This window comes from Ostrinia nubilalis, chromosome 21, assembly GCF_963855985.1.
Source record: "Ostrinia nubilalis chromosome 21, ilOstNubi1.1, whole genome shotgun sequence".
In the NCBI taxonomy this organism is placed as follows: Eukaryota; Metazoa; Arthropoda; class Insecta; order Lepidoptera; family Crambidae; genus Ostrinia; species Ostrinia nubilalis.
The window spans coordinates 2,702,196-2,729,174 of record NC_087108.1 but is presented as its reverse complement, the minus strand read 5'-3'; the positions used below and the strand labels follow the sequence as shown (position 1 = coordinate 2,729,174).

Sequence of the window (26,979 nt, the reverse complement as noted above, 5' to 3'; positions counted from 1 at the left end):
TGTCTGCACAAGAGATAAAACCTTCTTTATAATGTAGAAATAAAAAATAATGTAGAAAAAAGGTCTATAATAAGTAAATAAATAATAAATAAACATATCAATCAGCTGATGCTAAGAAAAAGTGGCTAAAGAAACTCAAACACCTATCATGTTCACCATGTCATGAAATCTTCATTTATATCTCTTATGCTGATCCAAATCGTGTTAAAAAAGAACTGTTTTCTCAAACATTTCCTAAATTGATAATTAAGGATATCGAAACATTCAATGAAAACACTTTAATAGTGCAGGAAGAGGTCTCAGCCACATCTTGAAATTTTGAAATACAGAGGACCAAAGAACGTGGAAGAGATGACATTTGAAAAGTTTTATGACACTAAAATCTTACAAAAAATGTGGGCAACTAATTTGGTTGTAGACGAAAATCGGAATCAAGTTAAATGGCACGATATAAAAATTTTAAGAGTGGAAAAGGAGGACTCAAATCTCAAAATGTCCAAACAAAACTGATTCAAGTCTAAATGTACTTTATTATTTATACAAAGTCATTCCTCTAAAATGTAACAACTAAAAAAACTGCGATTAAAGGTAAAAAGGATAGATTTTTTGACCCAGTTTATACACAGGGTCATTTCACAGCCTATCAATAATCCAAAGTAAAACTGAGTTTCGTAACTTCCCTAACAAAAAATGTAGTAATACGTTTTTTTCGCCTCCTGAAAAATGCCCTTTTTTGAGTTGTCTCAGTTTAGATCTAGGTGTGCGATATGCTAAGTCTTCTATGCCAGCATTTTTAACCCACATTCGACAACTGAAATAAGAAATAGGACCTATTAGAAAAGAAAAAGAATAACAAACTGAAATTTATTCATCAACTAATTTCTTTTAGTATTGTTATGCAATTCATTTGCAGAGTACGAAACAAAATACTGAAATTAAAAATTGGTTATGGTTATTTACTGTATGATTAAAAATATTAATCCCAGCCTTTAAGTTTACACAATCAGTAAAATTATCTTGTAATAAATGAGTGTTATTAGAAACTTACCGGTCAGAATCCAGAGGAAACCTACTCAAAAGTAAGGGTGATCCACCACGACTTCGCCTCTTATTACAAATAACGCACTTCTTGTTGTTTCTACTCTCCATTATCAGTAGAAGCCTAAAATGAAATAGGTATTAATTAAACAAAGCCTATAATTTCTCTCCAACCAGTGTCAATGCCCTGGTTCATGCATTTACCAGTTTTGAAAGTACATTTACATTTTCATCACATAGGGTTGTTTTTAATGAAAAATAGATTTGTAATAGATCTAATATTTCAAGTAAGTAGATAACATACCCATTAAACAGAAAAGTAAATAAGAGTTTAAACTTCTGTAGAAGTTGAAACACAGCTTATTTAAAAGAGTCTCTATCTCACAAAAAACATAACACTGAACAGCAAACTTTATCACGCCCGATACGGAGGAACTTAATCAACTCAACGTAAACGACAGAAAAGTTTATTTACAGTAATATTGCACCAAATCTGAGAAAATAACTTCACACGAATCAATTCGCCGGTTAAAAACTCAAACTCAATTGACAGACATTTTTTTTTCATTTGTCAAACTAACAATACTACCAACATAAGGACACTAACAATTATTTTTAGTATGGTGGTATTGATCCGCGGGTTCCCCTGCTATAGTGAAATCAATCCAAAATGCACTTTATTGCTTAAGGGATAAGGTTGTATATCAATTGCTACATATAGAGACTAGTTTTTGTATGAGAAGTGTCTACCCACTGGTATCTACTCTAATCCATATCTGTGAGCATAATCATAATAGTGGTCCTCTCAATCACAGATTAGAGAGTATGTCTAAAGCTCTCAATCGCCTTTTACGATATTCATGGGAAGAGTGGGAGACTGGGAGTGGTCCTATGTTGTGACTGTTGGCTTTGTCACCAGTAAATATTATATTCTTTGTTTGTCATACTACTGAGTGGCTTTGGCAGAGTAGGATTTCACCCCGATTCCACCTATAATATCTCTACTGGTAGGGTTACTTGATTTTTTTTCCAATTATAGCTACCGGTAGGGGTATGTGGAATAGGGGGAATTTCATGGTATTTTCCAGAATTCTTACAAAAATATTGCTTTTATGGATTACAAAAAAAAGACAATAGCATAATAAAACGACTCAGGCCAAATAAAACTACATTTATTGCTTAAAACATTAAACTACTACAAAATCAATATGGAATTATCACAACAGTCTATAATATCTTCTCTAAAACTTGTGTAAAACGTTAAAAAGAGCACCAATATGTATGTATAATTTGTAAAAACAAAAATAGATACGAACACAAATGATATTTAATTCAAAATGTGTGAATTCGGTATATTTTTATGAAACTAATAAATGGGTCATAAAAAGGAAGAGATTCAATAATATAAATTCGCGAAAATAATAAATAAACAATATCATTTAAGTATTGCTTTTGAATAAGGCACATTGTTTATGTTCGTATAATGATATCTAATAATAAAATCCATAAAGTTATACAAAGCAAAATAAATAGGAATGTGTTGGAGAATACCACATGCAGTAAATTCGCAATAAATAATTTATAGTAGATTATTCACAACGTTTGATGTAAATTATAATGAAAAATAAATAGTAGCTAGTATTAAAATACAATAACAAGCTAAATAGGAAATAATTTTGATTAAAATCTATAGATGAGGCAATGTAAAAGTTAGGGACAGTAGGTATTGATCAATCATTGATCAAGTACTATAAATTACAATATGCGAAATGCACAAAATTGGTTTACGAAAGATTAGGAAGTATATCGTAGAAAGAGACAGTTGTACATATCTCGCTCTCACATTGTAAGAGTGCATTTCCACTGGTGCGCATCTGAGCTTCGTTTAACTCCACATAAATTCATACACACCTTAATAAATGTTCAAGCGAGAGGTGTATTCACTTGTCTTGCCTCTCACTAATTATTTTCATTCTCTTTCTGTTTTGAAACTGCGAGTACTATGGATTCTAATACTGTCGTCACGTTTACAAGAGATCTATGATTTATACAATATGCAATAAGATATCACTAAAGCCATACATTACAACATTAAACACAACACAGTTAAAAATATTTATAGAAGATAGTTAAATAGATAGTTTAGTCACTAATTTAATTTATTAATATCTAGTCGTAAAAAACTGCACCAAAATTCAATATCACTCATTTTGGCAGTCGAGTAAATATTGGAGGGATATATTTAAAGTCCATTGATGCAGTTTTAGTACATAATAAAAAATAAATAGAAATATTAAACTTGACTCCATGAGAATATAAATTCCATATAAAAATAGTTTTATAGCCAATTTCAAAATACATTTTCAAATCAATAATACTGGAAGAGGAATGTAGTAAAATTTTAAGAAATAAATAATTATTATAAAAGTAAAGCGCGACAAAAATGTTATGAAGTGGATGTACCACAGAAAAGGAACAAAATCTACAAACTAATATTTAAAAAATCAAAGAAACTTCAGCTTTTAAATAAGATAGTTGAATAAGCTAATTAGTTAAAAAAGTCATTACATTAACCACAATAACTTTTGTCTATGACATTAAGGTGTAAATTGCCGTCAATAATTATGGTTCCTTTAGGCCGATTCTGAATAAAACTATGAGACTTGGTCCCCATACGATAGTTATATTGTACTAAAAGCCTACCAAGATAGTGCCTCTATAGTAATAAAACATTTTTAAACTCAGACTTCATTTTTAAAACAGTTTCTTTTGATAGAGTATTAAATTCATTTGATGAAATATGCCAAATATTCAGAATTTTTTGACGCACTATAAAATGATAAGTCAGACTATTTTCCGCCTAGAAGTTGTTCGCACCATCTATTTACTGTATTACTATTGCAATGAGGGTTATCGTTTTTATACTTGACAGTTGGCACCACTGGCGAGTGACTGGACCTTACTCTACTGTGGCGCTAACTGGTGAGCGATATAACAATAGCCCTCATTACAGTCCGACTGAAGTCTGTCAATGACAGTTTACTGACTCGAATTAACTGTAGAAGAGTTTCTGACCTCCCAGCAGCCGGGAATAACTCCTGGAGCCCTATTTTTGAAGCATTGAAATTCCATATCGTATACGATTTTCTGACCTAACTAAATTGATAGATAGGATTGTCACATTCTGATGGTTTGTTAGAAGCCGGATCATATTTTTTTTATCTAATCATGGGATGAGTAGGCAGGCGCTTATGCGCCATTATCAAGTCCTGTCACTCGATAGTGGCGCAAACTGGTGAGCGCTGAAGCGGTAGGACTATTGCATTTGCACCACCATGTTGGCGCCACAGGCAAGTAAGATAGCCAGTGGTGCCAACTATTGAGCGCAAGTTGAAGCTTAGAATGCTTCAAGAACAGGGCTGGTGGTCGCTGGCTCACTCAGTGGACTTCCAGTCGCGGTCGGAGCGCAGGAGGACCACTTCGTCCTCAGAGTCCGTTTCGGAGGGCGGTAGGTCCTCCTCATCGTAGTACGGTTTACGTACAATCTCTGCAATCAAAATACAGTTATATTTCTATAAAAAATCATCAAGTAACGAAATGCTTTGCTGTTTCTACCTTTTAAACAGTGTATGTTAAAGTCCGGTCGCCGAGCAGATAGAATTTCGTCCAATGACCCCAAGCTACCCATCCTTATCACTCGCACGTAATTATATTGCTGTCGCGGCTGTGCGACGGGCGGCCGTAGTGAGCGTGCGAGCGCGACAGCAATATAATTACGCGAGCGATAAGGATGGGTAGCTTGGGGTCATTGGACGAAATTCTATGTGCTAGGCGATCGGACTACAGTAATATTCGCCAGTGCCGTCAACTAGTAAGGGCAAATTCATTTGTTATTGCTATTTAGGCCCTTTTCAAGTCACTTATAGACGTCCTAAATAAGCTTACCATAATGGCGGAAAAATCTCAGACACCTTTGTAAGATTGATAAGCAGTAAAAAAGAAATAATAAATTTACCGTAGTTATCGTCAGCACACAGCGGCCTCTTATCATCCGAGGGTAGTTGCGTGAACAAGTAGTCTTTGCGCGAGTCACGCGCGCGCTGGCGGCAGCTCAAACACCAGGCACCGAGAGTGACCACGCAAACACCCACCACACCTGGGAACCAGTAAGTTAGAGTTAACACAAGCAAGCAAGTATACTGTTTTTGGACCTTAACACAAGGCAGTAAGGTTGTAATACGTTCCTCATAAAAAAACTCATAAAACTCATTTATTTCTGTAAGTAGGCTTTAAAAAAGCACTTTTACATTTCCCAGTATTAACCCTACCACTGCTTCAGGACAATAAATGGGCCAGTGCTGAGAAGAAGCAGCGTAAGAAACTCAGACACTATTGTCAGCCTCTTTTTCAAAGGTTTACAGGCTTTAAAAATACATAGTTATAAATGCGAGCTATGCAGTTACGCATCCCAAACAATTCTTTTGTAGGAAAACGCAAAGGCATTATGCAATACAGCCAATTCTTTAGTTTTTACTTTGTATGTTAATTAAATGATATAATGAATGGTGATAGAATATTCCCTCTTTCTCTTGAGCGTCAGTAAATATGTGGCGCTTTACTGAGACCTCACACGACCTTCTTGAGAGAATTTGAGAAGTGATAGTGCACTTTTTTATTTCATTGTTATTACAATCAATAGTCGTCTAAACACAAATTATAGAAAATAAAACAATACTGCTGAACATTTTGTGTATTATTTGTATGTATTATTTTGGTTTAAATTGTATGCCTTTTATTATAGTTTATTTCTTTAGTGTCGACACCGCCTTCCCCTTCATATTTGTTTCAAGTAACTGTCCTCACCATAGGTTGTCTGGAAGAGATCGCTTCATAGCGATAAGACCGCCTAATTGTACCTTGTGTGTTCCTTTTCTTCTGTTATGTTATTTGTTTGGTGTGCAATAAAGTGTATTTATTATTATTATTATGACTCACTCTTCACTTTCCCGTCAAGAAGTCCAAGCCAGAGATAGTTGACATTATATTTTTGTGAGCTTTCAACTCATTCAGTTCTAGTGGCAACTATGAAAAATGTTGCCACTACACCTCGCATATGAGTTACAACAGTGGGAAATGAGAAATAGGAATATTCTCCTAAGAATGGATAAAAGTTCTCACCCGCCAACATGACGAAAACCAGCCGCGGCATGCCGAGAACATAGTCGTCCTTTTCCAACTTGAACAGTATGTTCGGCGTCACGTTGTCGTTCTCGTTAATCTGTGGACGAACGGATAAAGTTTATTTCTCATTTAACATAATAAGTCTTATGTTGTTGTAATAGATGTTACTTTGCAACAAATGCAGTCGGTTCACACTAATTCATTTATTTATACCATTTACCGGCACGAGTTTCTCTCTCATAAAGTAGCTAAAGCCCGGTCTCCGAGCACGTAGAATTTCGTCCAATGACCCCAAGCTACCCATCCTTATCGCTCGCGCGTAATTATGTGGCTGTCACGCTCGCACAGTCACTGCGGGCGCCCGTCGCACAGTCGCGACAGCAATATAATTACGCGCGTGCGATAAGGATGGGTAGCTTGGGGTCATTGGACGAAATTCTACGTGCTCGCAGACCAGATTAAAGATGCTCGCGCGGTTATGCTCACCCAAACTTTACATACTTTGATACTAGATGGCGCTTTTTAAAGTATTTCTAATTAACTTATTGACTTACCAGCACGTGTTTCTCCCTGGTAATGTATCCGGACGCAAACATGGTCATGCGCACCCAAGCTTTTCATACTTAGAGAGGCTTTCAGATGGCGCTGTTTAAAGTGTCTCTAATTTACTTACCAGGTAGCAGGTAGGCGCTGGATGCCATTGTGAAAATCATTGGGGGAGGCCTATATTCAGCAGTGGACATCCTATGGCTGAAATGATGATGATGAATTGACTTACCGGCACGTGTTTCTCCCTGGTAATATATCCTGACGCGCGCGCGGTCATCCTCACTTCCTTGCCCAGGTAGGTGACTGGTAGACGCACAGCGAAGTGCCCGGCGGCATCGCTGGTGTTGGTGGCTACTGGCTTAAGCGTCTTCAGCGGGAAGATGGTCAGGATCGCGTTGGGAAGCTTTGCTTAATTATCCAACTTACCAGCGATTACTTTGGGACTAGATGGCGCTGTGTACAATCGTTAGTATCAGCCAAATGACGTCCACTGCTGGACAAAGGCTTCCTCCAAGGATTTCCACAACGACAGTTCCTGTACTACCCGCATCCAGGTACTTCCAGTGACTTTCACCAGATCGTCGGTCCACCTAGGGAGACTTGACCACACTAATTACGAGGAATACCTCGTAATGTACCCAGATGCCCGCGCTATCATGCGCACCTAAACTTTTCATACTTTGAGACTAGATGGCGCTGTTTAGTCTCTTTAACGCCCGTATACAAACGATGCTTGCTTTAGTGAATCATGAAATCGAACGCACAACGTTGAATAGAGCTCTGTGATTGGTTTGTGTGTGACCCTGTGCGTCCACGCGCACTGTGAGACCTCATAGTAATGTTTGTGAATCCGTATTTTCACCGTATATTCGTATACGCCCGTGCGTAATTTACTTATCGGCACCTGTTTTCGCGTGGTCATGCAAACCCAAGCTTTGCATACTTTGAGACTAGATGGCGCTATTTAAAATATCTCTAACTCACTTACCGGCACATGTTTCTCTCTGGTAATATATCCTGACGCACGCGCGGTCATCCTCACTTCCTTGCCCAGGTAGGTGACTGGTAGACGCACAGCGAAGTGTCCGGCGGCGTCGCTGGTGTTGGTTGCTACTGGCTTAAGCGTCTTCAGCGGGAAGATGCTCAGGATCGCGTTGGGAAGGTTTACTTAGGTTGAGTTGCACCATCTTACTTTAACCGCATAACTATAACCATCGCCGATGTTTTTCTATGGAGTTTGACAGACTTTTGACGTTTGTTATAGATGTAAGTAAGATGGTGCAACGCAGCCTTATTTGTCCCACTTACCGTTACGTATTTCTCCCTCGTAATGTAGTCTGGCGAACGCATGGTCATGCGCATCCAAACTTTGCATACTTGGAGACTAGATGGCGCTGGATGTAATTGTGAAAATCATTGGGGGTGATCTATATTCAGCAGTGGACGTCCTATGGCTGAAATGATGATGATGAATTAACTTACCGGCACGTGTTTCTCCCTGGTAATATATCCTGACGCGCGCGCGGTCATTCTAACTTCCTTTCCCAAGTAGGTGACTGGTAGACGCACAGCGAAGTGCCCGGCGGCATCGCTGGTATTGGTGGCTACTGGCTTAAGCGTCTTCAGCGGGAAGATGGTCAGGATCGCGTTGGGAAGCGGCTGGCTGTTGATGTCCAGGGCTAGGCCTTTGGGATGGAAAACAAGCATTACAAATTTTGTGTCAAAGATGTTTTGGGTATATGTATTTTATTTATTTAAAGAATCAAATAAAAATAAGTATGTTTATATTTTGATGTTTGACGACCACTCTGACAAGAGTGTAGCGACTGGGAAGAGAGATTCTGATGTTTAGTATCCATAGTACAATCTTTGGTTAATTTGGAACTAAATAGTGTTGTGTTTACTTATTATTATTCTCTACGGATACAGGACAGGTCGTTAATTATTTTTTGTCTGTATACAGACAATAGCATAATTTGGAAACGCTAGAGACAGTTTTCACAAAAAATATGTGTAGTATAATCTGCAGTTGACGGTAAAACACAAATACACTAGGGACTTGTGCAGTTGGAGCAAAACCAATTTCACAATAAAAATGTCCTAAAAAGCTGTAATAAGACCGATATCACAACAACATTATTGTATTACAGTACTGACCGGTGACGTAGATGGTATTAGGGTCAACTTCCACCGGCACAGGGAGTGGCAGCTCGCTGAACTGTCCTCCAGGCAGGTGCTCCGAGTTCACACGATGCAGCACCACGTCTTTATGCTTCACCACTTTCTCCACAACGCGCCATGTGAAAGCCTGCAATACGAACATCATCAGCAGATCATTTCGCAATCCTCATCGTATAATGGTTCCCGCTGAAAACCAGCTTCTCGACATGGCGCTTGCTATGTCGCGAATATAGCTGAGCGGACGCCACGTCAGCATAGTTTATAGTTTAATGTCATGTACTGTATATTTTTTCTATGCTGAATAAAGTGTTCTTATTCTTGTTTCGTCCCCATTACAGCAGCACGACCCACTCAGGTTTAATCAGATCGGATAACATGCACGCACGCATACACTACTGAATCGATTTTGACCTGTAGAAAGCAATATTATCTTGAGTATTGGTAGGCTATAAGAGTATATTTCTGTCGAATCTTAATTGGATGAAAAAAGCTGTAAGCACAGGACTATTCCCACCTCTCGTTCCCACCGCTGCAACTCCTGTGTAGCCAGGATCTGCAGCTTTACCGCCAGTAAAAACCCAACCAGTCCGTGCCAGATGGGCAGGGCCTACTCACTAAAAACTGACGGTGTCCTCCCGAAGTCTTTGGGACGGAGCTGCGAGTTATTGTCTGAGCTAGTCGGCCTAGACATTCTTTCGCGGCTCCGCCCCAGACTGTGGCTCGCTCTGTTTGAGCGAGCGACGACTGGCTTCAGGGGAGAAGTACCTCCCCTGGTCTTCGCTAACGGTGTGCGTGAACACATGCGCGCGCCGCCACCACAGGTCCTCCTTTAGCGGCCACCAAACACCCCCGTGTCTAGTGGCCGAGGAACCAGTGAAGGTCAAGTTTGTCCCGCTGCAAGCAGGGAAGGTTTTCCTTGTGGCAACATCTCAAGTTTCTCAACCTACCTGGTCCTCATACTTGTGGCAGCGGACCACGACCCGGTACTCCCCGGGCGGCAGCATGAGCCGGAAGTGCGCCATGTTGGCGCTCACGCGGTGGGCTTCGCCACGCCCTCCACAGAGACTGAAGCTTCTCGCATCGGGGCGCATCCCTCAAGACTAGTCGTGTAATTACAACCCGGTCGAGTTAACTGCGCATCTCGCTGGATTGCGATTCACCCGTAAACCCCCCCGCGTTCGCCTCGTTCGTACCAGAGCGTCGATGTGACGTCACAGCCGCTGGGTGCGCAGTTACCTCGAGAGCGGGTTGTACTAGAGTAACTAAACTCTCGTTACTGACCAAAAAAAAACGTTCGCACTTTGGTAGTACAGTCAATCAATTGGTTCTATTTTGATAGGTGAGTAGCACCCCCCACTGGCTAAGTGTCCGTACCAGGTGGTTTAGTCGAGTTCATATGAAAACTATCAATTACTTGTCCTCACTAAACGATTTAGTATCCTACTCGACTAAATTTTGCTACTATTAAATTACTCACCTCTCGACTAAATTATTCGACTAATACGTAAGGCTTTTTTTTTTTTTTTTTTTATGTGATAGGAGGCAAACGAGCAGTCGCCCATAGACACCTGCAGACCCAGGGGCGTTACAGGTGCGTTTAGGCTTTAGGCTTTCATATTTAGGCGACTTAGTAGCGCGACAAATACGCGCTGCCGATAATTTCATACTATATGACAGCAGATGCCTGCCTTCACATTATAAAACCGCCGCTGCCGCGCTGGTGTCGCGCTTCTTACGCCCTAATGTGAAAGCGTTCTTAAGGTCCTCAGCTCACCTGGTCTTCGTACTTGTGGCAGCGGACCACGACCCGGTACTCCCCGGGCGGCAGCATGAGCCGGAAGTGCGCCATGTTGGCGCTCACGCGGTAGGGCTTCGCCACGCCCTCCACAGAGACTGTGGCCTCGCGCATCGGGGCGCATCCCTATAGCCTTGTTCGCACTAGTCGAGTAACTGACCTTTCTTTAGTAACTAAACTACTATCTATACTGGCCAAAAAAACCGTTCAAAATCAAAATCAAAATTATCTTTATTTGTTTAGACTAATTAAATTAGTACTTGCAAATCGTCAAATGCTCTTTTAAGGAGCCTATACATGTCTCATTCTTTTTTTGCCCTACCTTCGCGCTTCGAGACAAACATTTGGCAAGTGCTGAGAAGAAGCGCCGCAACAAACTCAGTCACCACTGTCTGCCGGTTTAAGAATATAAAAAAGTAGGAAGTTACAATACATTCAGAAGCAAGTTACTTACCACGCGCTCCCGTTGATAGAAGGTGGCCTTTAAGACTCCCATCTAGCACGAGACCGCGTGGCAGTTTAACAGAATGGATTGGCTACTCCACGCGTTCCTGCTTACTAAACGATTGATTAACCTACTCGACCAAATTTTGCTACTAAATTACTCGACTAATGCGGCAAACGAAGCGTGGGACGTCCACCCACAAGGTGGACCGACGACCTGATAAAGGTAGCAGGAAGGCCACCAACTGTGCGATGTGGAAGTCATTGCGGGAGGCCTATGTTCGGCAGTGGACTTCCTGTGGCTGAAATGATGATGATGCTGTGAACAAGGGTTAAGAGTCTTCAGCTCACCTGGTCTTCATACTTGTGGCAGCGGACCACGACCCGGTACTCCCCGGGCGGCAGCATGAGCCGGAAGTGCGCCATGTTGGCGCTGACGCGGTAGGGCTTCGCCACGCCCTCCACAGAGACTGTGGCCTCGCGCATCGGGGCGCGTCCCAATAGCCTTGTTCGCACTAGTCGAGTAACTGGCCTTTAGTAACTAAACTACTATCTATACTGGCCGTTCAAAATCAAAATTATCTTTATTTGTTTAGACTAATTAAATTAGTACTTGCAAATCGTCAAATGCTCTTTTAAGGAGCCTATACATGTCTCATTCTTTTTTTGCCCTACCAGCGCTTCGAGACAAACATTTGGCAAGTGCTGAGAAGAAGCGCCGCAACAAACTCAGTCACCACTGTCTGCCGGTTTAATAATATAAAAAAGTAGGAAGTTACAATACATTCAGAAGCCAGTTACTTACCACGCGCTCCCGTTGATAGAAGGTGGCCTTTAAGACTCCCATCTAGCACGCACGAGACCGCGTGGCAGTTTTGAATAGTGGCGTTCTCATTTTTATCGAGTATAGTTTACAAGTAATTTAGTGGCTTTTATACAAACTAAACTGCCCATTTCGGACTCATTTAGCCAGTAAGCGAGTGGGGTGGGGGGTTCTACTCGCTTGTCAAAATAGAACAGAATGGATTGGCTACTCCACGCGTTCCTGCTTACTAAACGATTGATTAACCTACTCGACCAAATTTTGCTACTAAATTACTCGACTAATGCGGAAAACGAAGCGTGAGACGTCCACCCACAAGGTGGACCGACGACCTGATAAAGGTAGCAGGAAGGCCATCAACTGTGCGATGTGGAAGTCATTGCGGGAGGCCTATGTTCAGTAGTGGACTTACTGTGGCTGAAATGATGATGATGATGATGATGCTGTGAACAGGGTTAAGAATCTTCAGCTCACCTGGTCCTCGTACTTGTGGCAGCGGACCACGACCCGGTACTCCCCGGGCGGCAGCATGAGCCGGAAGTGCGCCATGTTGGCGCTCACGCGGTAGGGCTTCGCCACGCCCGCCACAGAGACTGTGGCCTCGCGCATCGGGGCGCGTCTTGAATAGTGGCGTTCTCATTTTTATCGAGTATAGTTTACAAGTAATTTAGTGGCTTTTATAAAAACTAAACTGCCCATTTCGGACTCATTTAGCCAGTAAGCGAGTGGGGTGGGGGGTGCTACTCGCTTGTCAAAATAGAACAGAATGGATTGGCTACTCCACGCGTTCCTGCTTACTAAACGATTGATACCTACTCGACCAAATTTTGCTACTAAATTACTCGACTAATGCGGAAAACGAAGCGTGGTACGTCCACCCACAAGGTGGACCGACGACCTGATAAAGGTAGCAGGAAGGCCACCAACCGTGCGATATGGAAGTCATTGCGGGAGGCTTATGTTCAGCAGTGGACTTCCTGTGATTGAAATGTTGATGATGATGCTGTGAACAGGGTTAAGAATCTTCAGCTCACCTGGTCCTCATACTTGTGGCAGCGGACCACGACCCGGTACTCCCCGGGCGGCAGCATGAGCCGGAAGTGCGCCATGTTGGCGCTCACGCGGTAGGGCTTCGCCACGCCGTCCACAGAGACTGAAGCCTCGCGAATCGAGGCGCATCCCGCAAGACTAGTCGTGTAATTACAACACGGTCGAGTTAACTGCGCATCTCGCTGGATTGCGATTCACCCGTAAACCCCTCCGCGTTCGCCTCGTTTGTACCAGAGCGTCGATCTGACGTCACAGCCGCCGGGTGCGCAGTTACCTCGAGAGCGGGTTGTACTAGAGTAACTAAACTACTCGTTACTGACCAAAAAAAAACGTTCGCACTTTGGTAGTACAGTCAATCAATTATGTTCTATTTTGATAGGTGAGTAGCACCCCCCACCACGCGTTCCTATTTACTAAACGATTGAGTAACCTACTCGACCAAATTTTGCTACTAAATTACTCGACTAATGCGGAAAACGAAGCGTGGGACGTCCACCCACAAGGTGGACCGACGACCTGATAAAGGTAGCAGGAAGGCCACCAACCGTGCGATATGGAAGTCATTGCGGGAGGCCTATGTTCAGCAGTGGCCGTCCTGTGGCTGAAATGTTGATGATGATGCTGTGAACAAGGGTAAAGAGTGTTCAGCTCACCTGGTCCTCGTACTTGTGGCAGCGGACCACGACCCGGTACTCCCCGGGCGGCAGCATGAGCCGGAAGTGCGCCATATTGGCGCTCACGCGGTAGGGCTTCGCCACGCCCTCCACCGACACCGAAGCCTCGCGCATCGGGGCGCATCCCTCAAGACTAGTCGTGTAATTACAACACGGTCGAGTTAACTGCGCATCTCGCTGGATTGCGATTCACCCGTAAACCCACCAGCGTTCGCCCCGTTCGTACCAGAGCGTCGATGTGACGTCACAGCCGCCGGGTCACAGCTCGCACCTCGAGCGGGTTGTAGAGTAGTAACTAAACTTCTCGTTACTGCCCGAAAAAAACGTTTGCACTTTGGTCGAGTACAGTCAATTAATTTTGTTCTATTTTGATAGGTGAGTAGCACACCCCACCGGCTAAGTGTCCGTACCAGGTGGTTTAGTCGAGTTCATATGAAAACTATCAATTACTTGTCCTCACTAAACGATTTAGTATCCTACTCGACTAAATTTTGCTACTATTAAATTACTCACCTCTCGATTAAATTATTCAACTAATACGTAAGGCTTAGAGCGCTTTCATATTTAGGCGACTTAGTAGCGCGACAGATACGCGCTGCCGATAATTTCATACTATATGACAGCAGATGCCTGCCTTCACATTATAAAACCGCCGCTGCCGCGCTGGTGTCGCGCTTCTTACGCCCTAATGTGAAAGCGCTCTTAAGGTCTTCAGCTCACCTGGTCCTCATACTTGTGGCAACGGACCACGACCCGGTACTCCCCGGGCGGCAGCATGAGCCGGAAGTGCGCCATGTTGGCGCTCACGCGGTAGGGCTTCGCCACGCCCTCCACAGAGACTGTGGCCTCGCGCATCGGAGCGCCTAGCTCGTTCTTTACGTAGCCCATTATACCTGCGGAGATAATTTAGATTGTATAACGCTCGAAACGGTGTTCTTAGGCCCAGAACAGACGGTGAAACGCAACTGCAACTGCTAGTTACTTTTGAGTTGGATCTAAGTTTCTGGCATAGCGTCCGTTGAGAGACCACACATGACGCGACCAGTGCGAAACTTTCAGTTTCAGTTTCATTCCTCAGAATCATCAGAAAGTTGCAGTTTCGTTGCAGTTGCGTTTCACCGTCTGTTCTGGGCCTTAGGTATAGTTCCAATGATGAATAGCTGGGTAGTTGAAACCACTAACCAAGCGATATACTCTTTTTTGAACTGTCAAAACTGTGACGTCATTAGTGCACTATTTTGGAAGCTATTTATAGGTTTAGATCTTAACTCAGTCAGTGCCTGAGTCATACCTCAGGGAGCGGCACGAGAGGGTGCTTTGTGACGTCAAACGTCAGCGAGACTTCAGACCTCCTTCAGAATTAAAAGCTTTGTTACGTCACATAAAGTCAATATCATCCCCCGTGCCGCTCCCATACCTCAGGCACTGACCGAGTTAAGCGCTAAACCTATAATACGGTGCAGATGCTTTCAAGATTAAAATTATATGTGATTTATTTATTTTTTATCCACACGAGGATTCTATCTCTCACGAGATATCGGCGTGTCGAGCTGCTCTAGCAGCGTGTCGATCAGTAACTTACCAGTGTCAGCCTGCTGCACGAAGCTCATGACGCTCTGCAGGTTGTCCCGCCACACCCACGCGATGTCCCTCGCCTCGGGCATGCGGCAGCAGCTCAGGCCCGCAGATGTCGGCGTGTCGAGCTGCTCTAGCAGCGTGTCGATCAGTAACTTACCAGTGTCAGCCTGCTGCACGAAGCTCATGACGCTCTGCAGGTTGTCCCGCCACACCCACGCGATGTCCCTCGCCTCGGGCATGCGGCAGCAGCTCAGGCCCGCAGATGTCGGCGTGTCGAGCTGCTCTAGCAGCGTGTCGATCAGTAACTTACCAGTGTCAGCCTGCTGCACGAAGCTCATGACGCTCTGCAGGTTGTCCCGCCACACCCACGCGATGTCCCTCGCCTCGGGCATGCGGCAGCAGCTCAGGCCCGCAGATGTCGGCGTGTCGAGCTGCTCTAGCAGCGTGTCGATCAGTAACTTACCAGTGTCAGCCTGCTGCACGAAGCTCATGACGCTCTGCAGGTTGTCCCGCCACACCCACGCGATGTCCCTCGCCTCGGGCATGCGGCAGCAGCTCAGGCCCGCAGATGTCGGCGTGTCGAGCTGCTCTAGCAGCGTGTCGATCAGTAACTTACCAGTGTCAGCCTGCTGCACGAAGCTCATGACGCTCTGCAGGTTGTCCCGCCACACCCACGCGATGTCCCTCGCCTCGGGCATGCGGCAGCAGCTCAGGCCCGCAGATGTCGGCGTGTCGAGCTGCTCTAGCAGCGTGTCGATCAGTAACTTACCAGTGTCAGCCTGCTGCACGAAGCTCATGACGCTCTGCAGGTTGTCCCGCCACACCCACGCGATGTCCCTCGCCTCGGGCATGCGGCAGCAGCTCAGGCCCGCAGATGTCGGCGTGTCGAGCTGCTCTAGCAGCGTGTCGATCAGTAACTTACCAGTGTCAGCCTGCTGCACGAAGCTCATGACGCTCTGCAGGTTGTCCCGCCACACCCACGCGATGTCCCTCGCCTCGGGCATGCGGCAGCAGCTCAGGCCCGCAGATGTCGGCGTGTCGAGCTGCTCTAGCAGCGTGTCGATCAGTAACTTACCAGTGTCAGCCTGCTGCACGAAGCTCATGACGCTCTGCAGGTTGTCCCGCCACACCCACGCGATGTCCCTCGCCTCGGGCATGCGGCAGCAGCTCAGGCCCGCAGATATTACCGGCGTGTCGAGCTTCTCTAGCAGCGTGTCGATCAGTAACTTACCAGTGTCAGCCTGCTGCACGAAGCTCATGACGCTCTGCAGGTTGTCCCGCCACACCCACGCGATGTCCCTCGCCTCGGGCATGCGGCAGCAGCTCAGGCCCGCAGATGTCGGCGTGTCGAGCTGCTCTAGCAGCGTGTCGATCAGTAACTTACCAGTGTCAGCCTGCTGCACGAAGCTCATGACGCTCTGCAGGTTGTCCCGCCACACCCACGCGATGTCCCTCGCCTCGGGCATGCGGCAGCAGCTCAGGCCCGCAGATGTCGGCGTGTCGAGCTGCTCTAGCAGCGTGTCGATCAGTAACTTACCAGTGTCAGCCTGCTGCACGAAGCTCATGACGCTCTGCAGGTTGTCCCGCCACACCCACGCGATGTCCCTCGCCTCGGGCATGCGGCAGCAGCTCAGGCCCGCAGATGTCGGCGTGTCGAGCTGCTCTAGCAGCGTGTCGATCAGTAACTTACCAGTGTCAGCCTGCTGCACGAAGCTCATGACGCTCTGCAGGTTGTCCCGCCACACCCACGCGATGTCCCTCGCCTCGGGCATGCGGCAGCAGCTCAGGCCCGCAGATGTCGGCGTGTCGAGCTGCTCTAGCAGCGTGTCGATCAGTAACTTACCAGTGTCAGCCTGCTGCACGAAGCTCATGACGCTCTGCAGGTTGTCCCGCCACACCCACGCGATGTCCCTCGCCTCGGGCATGCGGCAGCAGCTCAGGCCCGCAGATGTCGGCGTGTCGAGCTGCTCTAGCAGCGTGTCGATCAGTAACTTACCAGTGTCAGCCTGCTGCACGAAGCTCATGACGCTCTGCAGGTTGTCCCGCCACACCCACGCGATGTCCCTCGCCTCGGGCATGCGGCAGCAGCTCAGGCCCGCAGATGTCGGCGTGTCGAGCTGCTCTAGCAGCGTGTCGATCAGTAACTTACCAGTGTCAGCCTGCTGCACGAAGCTCATGACGCTCTGCAGGTTGTCCCGCCACACCCACGCGATGTCCCTCGCCTCGGGCATGCGGCAGCAGCTCAGGCCCGCAGATGTCGGCGTGTCGAGCTGCTCTAGCAGCGTGTCGATCAGTAACTTACCAGTGTCAGCCTGCTGCACGAAGCTCATGACGCTCTGCAGGTTGTCCCGCCACACCCACGCGATGTCCCTCGCCTCGGGCATGCGGCAGCAGCTCAGGCCCGCAGATATCACCGGCGTGTCGAGTTTCTCTAGCAGCGTGTCGATTAGGGCTCCGTGTATCTGCGAAATAGGTGTCGGGTTTAAGACTTGAACTAAACTGAAATATATGACCAGCTCGCATCTATAGGACTGCTATATTTATCTTGTAAACCTTTTAAAGGTAAGCTGACAGTAGTGACTTAGTTTCTGGCTTGCTCATTTCACTTTATTGTCTCAAAGCGGTGGCGCGTTAAAATTATACTAGGACAGATATGCGAAGCCCGTGAAACTAAAGTTTGTATTTTTTCTGACAGATAAGTTCCTAATAGACTATCAGAGACTTTATCAGGAATCAGTGAAGCAGTAACAACTCATCATCGTGATTTCGGCTCAGTTGCACCATCTTACTTTAACTGACGTCCAAAATCTCTCAAGCTCCATACAAAAAGCACCGGTTATTTTCATAGTTACGGTTAAAGTAAGGTGGTGCAACTAGGGTATGCAAAACCGAAAGTTTATCAAAAACCGATTTTTTTTTCGGTTTCCAAGAAAAAAAACCGGTTTTCGGTTTTTAATCGGTTATTATCGTTCTATTTTTTTTTCAATCAACTAGTAGTTACGTACAGCGATTTGTTACGTCCTGTCCGTTTTGTGTTAGATTACATTATTTAAGAGAGGGTTATAACAGTTTTGATAAATTTAGCTTATTCATTAGGCATTATAGGCACATAATGCATAATGAATAAGCTAAATTTAACTCAAGGGATGGTAGTTTATCTCCATTGCAATTGTACGTAATAATTGTCAACGAATACGTTTTTCAACCGACTTCAAAAAAAGGAGGAGGTTCTCAATTCGACCCGTATGTTTTTTTTTTCTATGTTTGTTACGCGATAACTCCGCCAATTATGAACCGATTTGAACAAATCTTTTTTCGGCGTATAGGTAATACCTCAAGGGGACCACCCTTGAGGTATTACCTATACGCCGAAAAAAGATTATTATTTAGATTTAAATTTAATAATAAAAAAAACAACCCCCAAGGGTGGAAAATTGGGGATGAACTTTTTTATACGCAATATCTCCGCCGATTAGGTATAAACCAATTTGAACGATTATTTTTTTGTTGAATAGGTATTATCAAAAGGGTGGTTTCATGCGAATTTGAAGAAAATATTTCACCCCCAAGGGTGGAAAATTGGGGATGAACTTTTTTATACGCAATATCTCCGCCGATTATGAACCAATTTGAACGATTATTTTTTTGTTGAATAGGTATTATTTGTGTTCACGCATTTGAAGTCGGTTTTTTTTTTTAAGTTATTGGTTTAGTATTTTGTTAATTACCACCATGTACGTAATGTACATCAAAAACGTATTTGTTTACAATTACGATTGATATAAGCAATATCTTAAATTAAAAAGTAGAATAAAATTTAAAAAGCTTTATTTGTGAACGTTAGGTGGTATTTCTGTTAAATTTCAATACACTAAGTACCTATTACAGTAATAAGCTTCTGCAGATATCGCAAATAAATGAGATTCAATGTTCATAACAATTCAGAAATAAAAACTGTTCAATTCACTCACACATAGGTTAATTATTCACTGCAATAATCACCAACTATCTGAATCGCGGGGTGGGTCATGTCAGGTGGCGGGCGCGGGCGGTATGAGTCTTAAGGCTTGGTATTTCTGCTAAAGTAGGTATTTCGCGCTGTCAAAATCTGCGCGCGCAATACTTCGCCGAAGACAGCGCGCCAAAGAGCTCTCGCGGCTACACAGTATAGAAATACGCAGTTGGTTAGGTTAGGTTGACTTCCTTCCGTTCAAGCGTCACACTCCCAGCATTTTCTAATACAAATCATATCCAAGTGATACAAATTAAAACAACTTTCAAAAATTTTGGGAATATATTTTAGAATCGAATAAATTTAGAATATAACTGCCAAAGTAAACACGGTTCAAAGAGGCGTGGCGTCACCCGACCTTCCGGAAGTTCCGCGCCGGCTAAAAGAATTTCAAGATTACGTCACTCGACCTATCGGTAGATCCTCGGGAGCTTGAGCGATTGGAAAAACATTTTATGATCAGTTACTCGTAGTAGCGATTATTTAGAGCTTGGATAATAAATTATAGTTGTTGCAATTCACGAAACTTTGCATGAGGTTAATTACATTAATCAGTACACGCATCAATTTTGTTCAGTCTTTTTGTTTATTAATAAATAAAAATATCATACTAAAATTGCATACATATTAAAATTTGTTTGTGGTCTGGGTGTATTCTTTCCATAATTTATGTATAACGTATGTACGGTACGGGGCTCTGTATCGAAAATCACTATGAGCAATGAGCATCACACACGGTTACCTGGAGTGCATTACCGCAGCAAATTTTTTATAAATGTTGTGCTTTAGAGAGTCGAGAGTATAGCAGATAATTAGTCCATCGTGAGCAGAAATTTGTCCACTAATAGCAAAATTCGTTCAAATTATAGTTTTAAAGTTATTAGGAAAAAACAGATTTTGCTGGGGTAACGTTTCAAACATTACCCTTGCAAATTTTTTTTTTTGAAAGTCGTTCTATCCCGGAACCAAATACATGGATAGATAGCTCTTGTTGCGTAGTAATTCGTCCACGAATAGCAAAATTTGTTTTTTTATGTCCCAGATCTCGTAAATGGCTCAACGCAGAAGTTTGAAAAAATAACAATGATAAACCTTGATATGTCCAAAATCCAAATTAGTTCAAACATTAATCATTGATTTGAATGATAAACACCAGTGTAATTAAAAGATTTCGAAAATCAGATAAAACGGATTTGTGAGTAAACCAGTACTCTTACAATCGAATAAAAAGGTGTAACATGTACCCCTGGTACACCTTTATAACCACAGTAAATATAAATGATGTGGCTTTGCGCAAAAGAGAGATTTCAAGAAATCTAATTTATTTTAACAGTCTTACTTTCGTGGCCGAATACGCGATTCCCTTATAACAAGGGAACATGGCATACAATGGACAAATTAAAATGTTCCTTGAATAAGCTATCCTGTTAATTTCAGCTTTATATTACTACTTATAAGAAAGTTATCGAACTGCAAAAAAATATCAGGAATTCTTCTATAAGCCGACCAAATTATAAAGGTTACAAAAAAGCGACCGTTCCATACATAAGGCTTGCCATCTTAAATGAACGGTATAATATCGAGGTTTCGTCAGTACAGTTGCGAACAAAGGTGTTTGTGTAGTGTAGTTGAGTTGAGAGGTCAGATTATTGAAATAATAAAACGAACATTTTATTTTTTAAATACATTTTAAAAATAATTTACATTACAGATAACAATGAGAGGATGACATTGCAAGGTGGTGCCAGTCCAGTCTTAAATCCGTTGATATATGCTGCATCTGGCATGTTTTTGGCTAAAAGATTCTTCTATCTTACGGCTTAGACCTTTAGCTACAGACCTTAGACAGTATTTTTGTGAAAATTCTTACGCATGGTGGAGGAAGGGACGCTCTAGACACTCAAGTCTACAAGGAGTCACATCAACTCCTGTTTTAAATCCGTTGACATCTGCTGCATCTGCCATCTTTTCGGTTAGAAGATTCTTCCATCTTGCAGCGTAGACCTTTAGCTACAGACCTTAGACAGTATTTTTATGAAAATTCTTACGCATGGTGGAGGAAGGGACGATCTAGACATTCAAGTCTACAAGGAGTCACATGAACTCCAGTTTTAAATCCGTTGACATCTGCTGCATCTGCCATCTTTTTGGCTAGAAGATTCTTCTATCTTGCAGCTTAGACCTTTAGCTACAGACCTTAGACAGTATTTTTGAAACATTCTTACGAATGGTGGAGGAAGGGACGCTCTAGAGACTCAAGTCTACAAGGAGTCATATGAACTCCAGTTTTAAATCCGTTGACATCTGCTACATCTGCCATCTTTTTGGCTAGAAGATTCTTCTATCTTACAGCTTAGACCTTTAGCTACAGACCTTAGACAGTATTTTTATTATTTATTTGTGTCAGTGTGCTCTTCTAAAGAGTGTAAGACGATTCTATGTAGGTAATATTAAAATGTAATTTTAACTCATTGGTTTTGTCTCATATTTCAGGAATTTACTATGTATCATGAGTAGAGTCTTCGTTTAAAAGGATGCGAACGATTTAAATTTCAATAGGTAGACAAAATTGATAATTCTTAATTATCAAAAATTTAGGCTTTCTCCAGTAACACTGATATTATTATACTGTGACTCATCAAAGTCATCATTGTCAAAAATATTGACAAATCGCGAACTGTCACAGCCAAAAAACTGACACGCGTCCGTCCTCCGTAAGCGCCACCGCGCGACTGATTGAGATTGTCCAAGCCGTCATGGACGATTTTTCCACATTTTTTAACATAGTAACTAAATAAGACGCAATATAAAAATTTCATCCGTTAAAAGCCCTCAAGTTATTTCTGAACTTTAGTTTAGTAAAAGATTTAGAATCTCAAATCGCTTATTTTAAAAATAAAACCATAATTAGAAAACGAATAGAGGTAACTTTGGGAATTTATTCTATCGAGTCAACTTCATCAAATCGTGTTTCCATCCGTTAATAGCCCTAGAAAATATCCTCAACTATGCCCAATAAAAATCTTAGCCTTTAATTTTACTGTTTAGTACCTCAAAAATGAAAAATGAAAACCTCATTTTCGCCATTTTCTCTGCTACCCGGCCTTAAATAATTATCGGGAATTCCCCGTTCAAAGGTAAACGACGGAGTAACCAAGTGACAATGTTGCCAAGTTATAAATTGTAAAATAACCAAATATTCGTCAAATATCAAAATACCCAGGTTATATTATAATAAAATGATATTGCTTATTTATGGAATTTGTTACCTGTATACAGACAGAAAAACCGATTTAAATCCGGGTTTCGATTTTTAAAACCGGTTTTAGAATTCGTCGAAAAAGAGCGGTTTTTCCGATTTTTCGGTTTCCGATTAACCGGTTTTGCATTCCCTAGGTGCAACCCAGCCTTAATCTCCATTGCCGATCCCCTCCAATTTATCAGAAGCAAATGGACTATACTACCCACGCGGGCCAGACGGGTTGGGAAGGCCTAATGTTCACATATTTCTCCCTTAGTAACCACTTATAACATTCACGGAAAGTTTGTGGGGTCCTATTCTACTCTGCCACAAAGCTAAATGAGTATTTCTCAAAAAAAATGTACGTAACGAAACGGTAGTAACGAAATAGTAAGGCCATAAGGCTTGTTATACATTGGCGAAATATTGTGAATGCTCTTCATTTATTCAATTCGAAATATTTGTAAGTATGCACCCAAATACGGGGTAATGTTAAGGGGTTAGAAATAAAATAAGGGAGTAATCATTCATACTATTTTAATAAAATTATTTTTGTTCCATCATGTTTATCCATTTTGAGTCGTTCTCTGTAAGCTTTTTGCCTTTCGGCATTGGTTTTTGGCGGCATTCCTAAAAAAATAAAAGAAGTAATCACATAAAAACGTAATCTAAATGATTTGATATTTTTTTGCTGGTGGCACTTCTGTAAAGCAGATAGTATCCAATCCTTTTGTTATTAACGCTCTATATTTTTTTAAATAAATTAAGTAGTGAATATTACTATGCTTAGTCAGGTAATAACAGTATACACTCAGCATTATGTTGTACTTTTTCGTAACGTAACGAAATTCGTAAAAAACGTAACGAAATATTAGACAAAATGAGATCAGAAACAAGTATTTTTTTGATAAAATTTGTTACAGCAAATATAAAAGCTTACTAAATGTTCGTACCACACGTATTACAAAAAATGGTTAAATGAAGACTTACCGTTCTATATAAAATCGCTGATTTTACTGCCTGTTACGAAAAAGTAATCCCACAAAACACACACGTTTTCACTAATTTTCGCGATAGATGTTATGGCGGAGACGTCAGGCCAACAGCCATTCAGAGTGCAGCTATTGTTGTCCGTGTAAAATAAATACGGAATTGTTCAGAAACCATGGGAAAGTAGAAATAAATCGTAACTAAAGAGTAAATAACGAAATAGTAAATGAGAGCGACTCATTTTGTTTTTTTGCTTTAAATTGCCAATTCATTATGACACCCCATAGAAAATCAATTTGATACAGAAACTGCGATTACTGTAGAACGATAATACAAAGAAATTTACAATAATTTAGTTACGTATCGCATTTTATGAAACAAAAATACATGAAAAAGCTAGGGTGGCAAACAGGTTTTTGTATGAAAGGTAAAAAAGGACTATTTTTAAAATATCTAAATATTTGGTAATAAGTGGGATTATAGCTATAATTCTTCGTTATCTTAAAGATTAATATTCATCCTTCAAAATTGTGTGTGTGTTTTTTTTGTGTGATGATTTATAAATATAAAACTTTTGAACTGTTTCAAAGCACACTTTTTTTTTCAAAATGTACATTTTTTTTGAGAAATACTCAAATAATGAAAACAACTTACCTCATTATCATTCGACGCCACACACGCGTACTTGTCACTAGGCGTCCTGTTATCCTGGTAGACCCTCGCGAACTTCTCATATATCTCCTTCGACATTTCGGGATACGCCACATCCTCGTTCCCCGAAGACAGTTCCAGCACCAGATCGAACTTTTCACTCTTTAGCAGCTCCACAAAGGACTTCTCTCTAGTATAGTTCGTTAAGGGATTATTGTTGCTTTGAGTTATGTAGCTATACAGGCTGTCTCCAAAGCCTTCTTCTAAAGTATCAATCTCACATTTGCTGGATCCATCATACTGTTTTATGACTTTTTCAGCTAGTACATCAATGTTGGGGATGAAGTGTAGTACGGTGGTGTTTAGCAAGCGTTTGTGGAGAGGCTCTCCTATGGAATAGGCGTTGGCTATGTGCCGAGCAAAGTTGATGAGCATCTCCTGTCCTAGAGGTTCTGAGCCGTAGAAGCTGCTGATGATAGCTATGTGGAATTTGGTCTCTTCGGGCGAACCGACCTGTGGAGTAATATTTTACGGTTTTTATGGCTATAGAAATTTGAACCCTATTGTCTTATTTCAAGCTCCAAAAACAAAAAAAATTAAAGATAACTTTTTGAAAAGTGTACATTTATATCATGGAACTATAGTTTAGCTAACTGTGAGGTTTGACAGCCAATAAAGTCAAATTTGGAGTCCGCTGTTAAATATTTAACTTACTCTAAAGAGATCGGCCACATTACACGTAGCTTAGTCCCCTCAGGAGCGTTACTCAATGAAACTAAAGCACTCGCTACTGACAAAAAAACTGTGCCCACTTTGGACACGTACAGTTTACAAGTGGTTAGTGTTTTTCATAAAATTTGAAGTCGACTTAGGGTATTTCGCCGAAACAGTAAATTTTCTGTGTCCAGGCAGGCGAACACAGGTTTTTTATATCTATCTGTATAAAACTATTTTTATGGAAAAGTTAAATTAAAGTAATTTAATTCTAATAGCACTCTCTTTACATTTGAGAAACGTTTGGCTATCGGAAAATAAAAACTTTAAATGTCAAATACTTATAGGAAGAAAATAAAGTGAAGTTAAGTTCTTGTCCAGGTCAAAAGTATAATTTCCCTGGGTCTTCGGTTCGACCATTGTTGTAACGAAACGAAAAAACTTAGAATGTAACACACTGCACCACTACACTCGGTCATTTCGTCCCAAGAGGCCATTGAGGCAGGACAGTACGTCGTTGATCAGTTTCGCGACAAATCGCATAAATAGGTCCCTCCTTGGGTTTTTGTTTACTAAAAAGTCAATTTCTTTGGACGGTTTTTTGCAACTAAACAATGGATTAATTTTATTGTTTATTTACACAAATGTAGTGTCTGTAGGGGTAAACCCATGATTTAAATGTAAAGTAGTAGTAGTATAAATGTGATAGTAAATGCATAGGGTAAATAGGTTTTTGTCTGTGGTGTCTTTTAGGCATAAATCTAATTTCTTTGGTCCTAATTTCCTTGTTTTCCGTGGCATAAAATGACCTAGGAAATTATAAAAGACCATTAATAATTCGGCGTAAAGTCAAATTTTGAGTATTTCTTTATTGGAATAAGTTTAAAATTTACATTTTAAGAAATAGGTATCAGAATAGATATAGAAAAACTTGTTTTTAACTTTTAACTCAATCTACTGCATTTATCTTCCTTAGTTGTGTAAAAAGGTCGTAATGATATAATATTCATTGACGTTTGCTTGCGAAAGTACACAAAAATAGGTCGAATAAAAAAAAAGCAAACCACATAAGAAAACTTAGAGAAAAAAATATTTATAATAATTTCCTTGGCTACCAAAAATTTATGACCTCATAACTTTGTTTCTAAAACTAATTATGACACCCCTTCTAGATATATTAGCTTAGTTTTTACTACTTAATGCAATGGGAAACTAAAAATAGTTAAAAACAAAAATAAAATTCGTGCCAAGGAAATTAGGCAAAATTGACCATTTTTGGCGAAATACCCCTTAACTGATACTTCAAGTTCAAGAGTTCTGTTCTAGTAGCCTTTGGTCCAATACTGATTGTGCACTCTATCACCCTAACAATAAGGTTCAAATCACCTGGTCAGTGATCTTCAGCTCATGGAACATCGACGTAGTCAGGCTGTCTCCAGCTCGGAACTCCGCTACGTCCGGGAATTTGTTCTCCAGCTCCGAGAGCAACTCGTAGGCCTCCAGGCGAGAGTGGTACCGCGTGTTGATTATGTTCTCTAGCACGCTGCGGGTAAGGTTCAAATTACATTACCATAAACCGAGAGTACAAGTGCATGCATGCCAATAAAAGTACTTGAAAATGCACATGCAATTTGGATTTTAATTCAAAAGCTTTAAGGCGCATTGGTCGCTTTTGTCATCGTGACAGTATGTTTCTTCATAGATAAGAATAAGTACTACGTTCTCTCTTTTTATCTTTATAAAAGTGTAAAAGAGAGAGATGACTAAAAGTCACCCGTGCGTGCATAGCTTTAGAATTTCTGTTGGTAGAAAGTTCACAGAAAGTAAGTTTTGATTGAAGTATGATGCAAGTTTGAAAAATTAATACTCACCATTCTACATGCAAGAATGTTTGCGTGAAAACATATTTAGACAGATGATATACAGTTTACATGAGTTCAATGATATTGAAATGAGCGTCAATTCTGTATAACAATAATATGGGTCTAAAACTATTTTTAACAATAAATTAATTGCATAAAGAGGATGAGCCAAAACAAATCTATCAAATCAAATTTT

At 41.8% G+C, this 26,979-nt stretch overlaps 1 protein-coding gene across 1 annotated transcript in view; it reads right to left on the bottom strand.

Moving 5' to 3' along the window:
* Positions 1–2,193: 2,193 nt before the first annotated feature.
* The window catches only part of LOC135082128 (carboxypeptidase D), a 59,774-nt gene continuing 34,988 nt past the window's right edge, over positions 2,194–26,979 (bottom strand). The window contains exons 15-23 of the mRNA XM_063976880.1: positions 26,308–26,464; positions 24,211–24,720; positions 17,616–17,775; positions 14,456–14,628; positions 8,926–9,076; positions 8,251–8,453; positions 6,217–6,316; positions 5,054–5,194; positions 2,194–4,585 (exon numbers count right to left, since the gene is read on the bottom strand). Of these exons, the coding sequence (XP_063832950.1) occupies positions 4,473–4,585; positions 5,054–5,194; positions 6,217–6,316; positions 8,251–8,453; positions 8,926–9,076; positions 14,456–14,628; positions 17,616–17,775; positions 24,211–24,720; positions 26,308–26,464 (1,708 nt within the window). The 3' untranslated portion in view covers positions 2,194–4,472. The remainder of the gene's footprint in view (positions 4,586–5,053; positions 5,195–6,216; positions 6,317–8,250; positions 8,454–8,925; positions 9,077–14,455; positions 14,629–17,615; positions 17,776–24,210; positions 24,721–26,307; positions 26,465–26,979) is intronic.